General features: G+C 52.8%; 1 protein-coding gene across 6 annotated transcripts in view; it reads left to right on the top strand.

The window, feature by feature from the left end:
- Positions 1-17: 17 nt before the first annotated feature.
- CAMKK2 (calcium/calmodulin dependent protein kinase kinase 2) overlaps positions 18-7,076 on the top strand; it is a 13,330-nt gene continuing 6,271 nt past the window's right edge. For 2 of the 6 annotated variants that reach the window (XR_004161590.1, XM_010720110.3), the window contains exons 1-12: positions 19-140; positions 3,081-3,207; positions 3,558-4,000; positions 4,678-4,725; positions 5,051-5,104; positions 5,221-5,272; positions 5,369-5,502; positions 6,077-6,113; positions 6,315-6,336; positions 6,425-6,513; positions 6,622-6,821; positions 6,904-6,957. Coding sequence is in view for 4 of the 6 variants with exons in the window: in XM_010720110.3 (XP_010718412.1) it covers positions 3,614-4,000; positions 4,678-4,725; positions 5,051-5,104; positions 5,221-5,272; positions 5,369-5,502; positions 6,077-6,113; positions 6,315-6,336; positions 6,425-6,513; positions 6,622-6,821; positions 6,904-6,957 (1,077 nt within the window). In the remaining 2 variants the exon portion in view is untranslated. Of the gene's footprint in view, positions 141-3,080; positions 3,208-3,557; positions 4,001-4,677; positions 4,726-5,050; positions 5,105-5,220; positions 5,273-5,368; positions 5,503-6,076; positions 6,114-6,314; positions 6,337-6,424; positions 6,514-6,621; positions 6,822-6,903; positions 6,958-7,076 lie in introns of all 6 variants that reach the window. The other 4 variants (XM_010720113.3, XM_010720111.3, XR_004161589.1 and 1 more) reach the window with 3 other exon arrangements.

The following is a 7,076-nucleotide window of genomic DNA, read 5'->3' as shown; positions in this document are numbered from 1 at the left end:
GCCGAGACAAAGCCGAGCCCGGGAGGGGCCCCGCTTCGCTCCGGGGATGCCGCGCTGCGGAACGGCGCTGCTTCTCCTCGGGGTTGCCCCGCTGCCCACCTGCGGGATGCGGCGGAGCCGTGTGGGAGGCGGGATGTGCGGTGAGCGGCAGGAGCCGCTGCGCGTCCCCGTCTCGGCTCCGATCGGGGTCCGGAGCCCTCCGCGGTGCTTTGGGCTTGCGTGGAGTTGGGGCATCTGCGCGCCTTTGCGGAACGAGCGGTCGGGTTTGGGGAAAAGCAGCCGGCAGAAGAGTAGAGCCCGTTACGCTCGGGTTGAGCGGCGCCTTGCCGGCCGTTATCAGATCGGGGAGGTAATTTGGAGGAGGCTTTGCTTTCAGCTCAGCCCTAATGGCCTTTAAGTGGTGTTGGCGGCGCGCGGTGCCCATCTCCTGAGCTGCTGCGTGCGGAGAGCCGGGAGCCGGGTGAGGAGCTGCTGCTGCTCCCCGCTCGTCCCAGCCCCGGGCCGGGCCCGGTAAGCGACGCTAACTGGTGGCATTGGGGTTAAAGATGAGTTTTGGTTCCCGTTGGAGCACGCCGCTGGGTTTCTTGCTACCACAGCGTTCCTGCCGGTGCTGGTGGCTTTTCCTGGCTCCACGCAGCGGGCCCAAGGCGACAGAAAGCGTTACTGCTCGGGCCCAGGGACCCGGTGTGGATGGACTTCTTTCCAGAGCCTCTTTATTTCGGATGCCCTCTGACTTCTGGAGAAGCTGCTGGGAGATTTTTTCCATTAAAAGTCAGGCAGGGATGCATATGGGCTTTGTATACCACAGTGACTAATATTTCTGGCAAGGGCCGATCTTGCCCGTAGGAAAGGAAACTGTGATCAGTGCCCCATTGCTGCCATGACCCTGCACTTGGCACTGGCACTTCCACTGCTGGCAGTGACTGTGGAACGCAGGACGGTGACTGGACTCTGCCCAGGGGGAGCTGGAACCACACTGGACACTGACTTCTTTTCTAAACAGCTTTTTGGGCGGCATGTGAGCTGATCCCCACAATGGGATGCGTGGAGGTGGTGATGCTGTTGATGCCACCGAGGTTTCGTTGCTTGATGCATGAGGGAAAATGTGTCCGCGAGGGGCTGGGAGCGTCCCTTGTCCCAGAGCTTCAGGGTCTGTGGGGACCCTGCAGGGTCACAGGGCTGTGTTGATGGCTTCTCCCTCACCGAGGCCAATTTTGCTCTCATTCATTTGCACTGAGCCACGTGGCCACGGAGTGAGAGGGAGGGATGCTGCCAGGGCTTCACGGACCTCTTCTGCTTTAATATCCCTCTCCTTGCTGAATTAGATGTGAGACTGATTGCTTCAATAATCCTGCCACAGCCGCGATGGGTTATACATGGATCGCAGCCAAAAGCCGGGCCGATAAATCATTCCTATACACCAGGCTGCTACATTTCCTGAGGATTTGCTGGGCATATGCTTTTTGCCTTTACATAAGGATCTGTTGGATTTCACACCAGAACGTGCTACTTTTCCCCATGCAATGAGCTGGGTGGGCGAGCAGAGCCCCCAGGCTGTATTTCTTCCCTTTGGATTTATTCCTCCTCACTGCAGCTATTTTCCTTCTGGCCAGTTAGATGGCTGCCTTCCTCCTCCTCAGCATCCCAGATATTTATTAAGGCAAACTGAGTGCACTATTGTTAGAGGTTATTCCCACATCCCTTCAGGAGGTGGATCTCACATTTGGGTTTTGTTTGGGAATGGCATCCCAGTACCCTCTAAAAAGACAGGTTCTGCAGCCACCCCTGTTGAATGCACACAAAGGGAGGAAAAAAAACCTCTGATTCTCCACCTAGCAGTTGTGAGGATGGTGCTGGGGTGACTTGTAACCTGTTACAGAGCCTCGACAAGCCTTCTTGAATTAATTAATCCTGATATATTTATCCTTTCAAGCCAATTAATGCCTGTGGACTGGGATGCTCAGTCCCAAGCGTTATTTCATAACTCAATTTTGCCATAGCCCAGTGGGATGGGATGGGGATGGCCATAGGGATGGATGGGCGGAGAGGCAGGGGACAGCCACCAATGGTGCTCCAGGGCAGGATGGGGCCCCCAGCACTGCCTTGTTTGGTGAATTTTCACTGGATAACCACGGCATGTGGTGAGGGTCTAGGGCACAGCTTTTGGGATCCATCATTGCTCTGACTATTTATACACGCAGCCTGGCAGGCTTCCCAACATGAATGGATTTGGATCCAGCCTTTCTGGTTTGGGACAAAATGGGAGCAGGTACCTAATAATTGTAATGTGCTTTTGAGAGTGCATTAAAACACACTGGTGTGGTCATAGTGGTTTAATGCATCCCAGTGTTGGGATTTGCCCTAGCAGCACTGGGGGAGTTTGCAGACATGGTTTTGCTGGGTCCCAGCTTTCTTGAATAGCAAAGCCCTGGCCAGGAATGGATTTAGCGGCGTTTCTGAAATAGTTTGTCCTTGTTGCTGCTCGCTGCCTTATTTATAGCTGTCACATCACCCGTGCTTCCCTTAAGCAGTGAGCAGCACCGTGCCGGAATGGCTGCGCTCTCACTTTAGAGCTGGGTGAGAAAACTCAAGTTTATAGACTTGCATTGGAAATGGCAATTAGGCCATTGGGAAGCCTTTGGGGGGGCTGCTTGAAGTTTTTGTACTTGTCCTATAATTGCTCCCAAGCATGGGAACTTCAGTGCAGGCAAACGGAGCTAATTTTAACCCACTGCCTCGTGCGGTGCAGAACACCCAGTGATGCTGGGTCTTCAATGCTGCCTTTGGGATGGTTTGGGTTCTTATTGAGCTGCCCCTGTGGCAACTCCTCAACCTAGAAATCAAAAGTAATGCAGGAGGGAAGGGTGATGGCTTTGCTGTGGCACAGGCAGACCTCCTGGAGCCCTGCTCCTTGCCCAGGCTCGCGGTGCTGCTGCCGTCCACCAGCACATATGGTCAGTGTCACATATCCAACATCGCACAGGGATTCACTGCAATGGCTTACAACTGAACAATCTGCTTTCCTTTAAAAAATATATATATATCTGCTGATAATGCTATTGTTTTCTTTTTTATTCCAGAGTGCTGAAATCCCATTTTTGCAAAGGAGGCTATAGGGAACTCGGGGCAAGCAGGAGAACCCCCTGTGGATGCTCTGCTGTGGGTGGAGGCAGTGAGCCCCAGGGCAGATCTCACAGCTCGTGCTTGGTAAGGGCTCTGTACACCTCTTCTGGGGGCTGTTTGGCAAGATCTGCCCCCTCCATGCAAGAGAGCAGTGAACTGAACAACGTTTATACATTCATAGTGCAGACCCGAGTAAAATACATCTGCAGCCCCAGCTGTGGGTTTCCTATAGGGGAGGTGGCAGGGCTACTATGTTCAGGGGTGAGCAGTATGATTGCAGTGCTGGTGAGGGGGGAGGACTCTGCTCATTGCCACCCACTTTCCTCCACTCTTACCTAATATTTTACTTTAATATTAGCTGAAGCCATTTATTAGATGCAAAAGCACTTTAGGGGCTTGCTTCACGTGGGATCCCCCTGACACTGTGCTTGCAGGTGTCTGTACCCCTCGGAGCACCGCCAGCAGCCGGGATGAGGCCGGCAACCTCACCATGCCATCCTGCATCCCCAGCAGCTCGCCCGCTGCCCCTCAGCCCCCACACCACCACAGAGGGCCCGGGCTGCCGCTGAGCGCCAGCCGCCCCGCCATGGAGTCGCTCATTGTGGTGACCGAGTGTGAGGCGACGGCGAGCGAGGAGGAGATGAGCGTGGCTGCCGTGGAAGAAAGCCGGGAGCCCAGGGCGAAGCTGAACCTCTCCGGCCGAAAGCTGTCCCTGCAGGAGCGCTCACATCCGGCACGCTCCCCTGGAAGTGGCGACAGCGAGCGCTTCATCTACCCGTCCCTCCCCTACTCACCTGTGACGTCCCCACACTCGTCCCCGCGCCTACCGAGGCGGCCGACAGTGGAATCCAACCGCGTCTCCATCACGGGGCTGCAGGTGAGGCCCTGCTCCTGTCTCCCTGTCTCGCTGCACTGCTTCTTGCTTGGTGTTTTGGGATGGAATCCCATGGATAATGGGAGGGTGGTAGGTCCTGGTTCATGCCCAGCCATGCGGACAGCCCCACGTATGGGGACAGAGTGTATCCTAGGGTTAATGCAGTGGTGGGAGTGCATTTTGTGTATTTCCCAAATGCTACCCGCTCCGGCAAATGTGTTTTGTGAGAGTGGAGCAGCCGGAATCCACAGCCCATCCATGCTTAATCTGTGTATGGGTGCAGTCAGATTCACTTTTTAGCTCCATGCAGCAAATGGAGATTTTTTGGTTTTCCCCTTAAAAAGGAAGAGATTTCCATAAAGCTTCAAGGGAATAATTGCACTGCTCACCACAGCCTTCTCAGCACCAACAGAATGCAGGCACTGAACATCTGCAGGACAAAATAAAAACATTTGGTGCTGGGTGAGCATTAAGCCCCCGGGTGCCAGTTGCCATCACTGCCCTTGGTGCTCTCATTTTGCATGAGCAGACAGTGCTGCCTGCCTGGTGCTCAATGCCAGTAATTAGCTGTCTATAAACAAGGCAGTGTGTGGCCACGTGTGGTTTATTGCTAACAACCTGAGCTTTTCAGCTCTGGCCCAAGGCCTGGGCTGCTGGCTGACTCGCCCTCTCTCCTGCAGGATTGCGTCCAGCTCAACCAGTACAAGCTGAAGGATGAGATTGGGAAGGTGAATATTTTTTGGCTTTGGGGTTAGAGTGGGAATTTGGGGTGGGAATGTGCTGGATTTGCTCTTGCTTTTAATCTGACATCAGTTGTGAGGTCAGCTCTTCACCATAGCATCTCCATTGGCTCCTCAGCATGATGCCCATTGATTTATTTTTTAAATAGCATTATTTTTCCCCTTTCCAACAAAATAGGGTATCTGAGCCTTTTCTTTGCCAGTCCAAGACACTGTGCTCCCCATTGAACCCCTGCATCACCTGGGGTGTGCAGAGGAGGCTGGCCTGGTGCTGGAGTGTTTTTTGGTTGGTCACCCACGTGTCCCTCTCTAGGGCTCCTATGGAGTGGTGAAGCTGGCCTACAACGAGGACGACAACACCTACTATGTGAGTAGTGCTGCTGCCCAGAGCATATGTTGGGAATGGGCTGGGGACAGGGATGGGTCTGCCTATGGTTCCCACTGTGTTTTTTTTCCAAACCCCACCAATTTTCCCCTCTGCAGGCAATGAAGGTTCTCTCCAAGAAGAAACTGATGAGACAGGCGGGCTTCCCCCGTAAGTGGCACCTGGTGATGTGACAGCTCTGGGATAGGTGGCTCCTCAGGGGCAGAAGGGACTCCGTGCCATGCCTTATTTTTGCCTTCTCTGCAGGCCGCCCTCCACCCCGTGGAGCCAAAGGTGCCTCAGAGGGCTGCCTGCAGCCCCGAGGCGCCATCGAACAGGTTTACCAGGAGATTGCCATCCTGAAGAAGCTGGACCACCCCAACGTGGTGAAGCTCGTGGAGGTGAGCAGGGAGTGGCAGTCCTGTTGATGTTTTCCCTACTGTAGAAGATCTTTTATTCCCTCCTTTTACCTTCTCTTTTCTGCTTGGAAAGAGAAAAGCAGAAATATTTTACTTCCCTTGAGGATACAGATCAGTTCTGGGGAGGAAATGCTTTCCTGTGAGTTCTGCAGCCACGCTGCCCACCACCCACTGACAGCCTGAAAAGGTCCATAGGAAACAAAAATGAGGAATAAAGGATGTGCAGGCTGGAATTAATTTGCCTGATGAGTCAGATGATGCTTCCTGTGTGTTTGAAATATTTATTTCCAACAATCTCTTTCCTCTTATTTATCCCCCACCTTGTGGGTAGAAGCTCTGAGATTAGCAGAGCAAACCCACGCAATTTTAAATTAAAATGTCACGAGCAGGACCTGAGAGCGGTGGGTGCTCACGACCTGCCAGCACCTCCCTCCTTAACACCTTGAGCCTCCGGGGGCAAAACTGGGCATCCTGATGAAAAATCAACAAATCACGGCATTTATCTTGTGAGGCAGATTCTTGCATTGTTCCATTTCTTCTCTGCGTCTTTTGGCAGGTGCTGGATGACCCCAGTGAGGACCACTTGTACATGGGTAAGTGCCCACAGGTGCTGTTGGTGTGGGTTCCCACTGCATTTTGGGGCAGCTGCATATGGGCCTGGGTCTCCATAGGTTTATTTTAATGTATTACCTTCATAAATTCATCATTAAAATAATTGCTTTTGTACTGGGACCATGCTTGCAGGAGCTCACACCTGTACATAATCAGTAATCACCATTCCTTTTCTGTTTCAGTGTTCGAACTGGTGAAACAAGGGTGAGTTTCCCCACTGTGGACGTGGTGCTGTGTTCGTGCCTGGCTCTGCTCAGCATTGTGCTGCAGCTCAGTCCTCTTACCTTTGCAGCCCCGTGATGGAAATCCCCACCCTGAAACCTCTCAGTGAGGACCAGGCTCGGTTCTACTTCCAGGATCTGATCAAGGGCATTGAATACTGTGAGTGCAAGCAGCACGGTGGGACTTGTGATTTTTCTCATTTCTAATCCCTGTGAAGTTGGCTCCTGCTTTCCTTTGCCGCATCCCTTGTTTCCCCTTGGATCACAGTGCACTACCAGAAGATAATCCACCGGGACATCAAGCCTTCCAACCTCCTTGTGGGGGAGGACGGACATGTTAAAATTGCAGACTTTGGTGTCAGCAATGAGTTCAAGGGAGCTGATGCCCTCCTGACCAATACAGTGGGCACCCCTGCCTTCATGGCCCCGGAGACGCTCTCAGAAACCAGGAAAATCTTCTCTGGAAAGGTATTTAATAGCAATTTGGTTTTGTTTTTGTAATGACCTTCTTTGTACCTGCAGGACTAAGGATGCTCTTTTCTCTCTGCAGGCTTTAGATGTCTGGGCAATGGGAATCACGCTGTACTGCTTTGTGTTTGGGCAGGTAATGGTATTCTTCAGCATTATCTGTGCCTGTATCCTGTGCCTGGCTGCATTTTGGGGGCAGGAGCTGCTCTAGTAATGTGATCCTTTTTAATCAAATGTTTTATTAATTGCTTAACA

The sequence above is a fragment of the Meleagris gallopavo genome, chromosome 17, assembly GCF_000146605.3.
Source record: "Meleagris gallopavo isolate NT-WF06-2002-E0010 breed Aviagen turkey brand Nicholas breeding stock chromosome 17, Turkey_5.1, whole genome shotgun sequence".
Lineage (NCBI taxonomy): Eukaryota > Metazoa > Chordata > Aves > Galliformes > Phasianidae > Meleagris > Meleagris gallopavo.
This window is presented reverse-complemented; position numbering and strand designations above follow the sequence as displayed.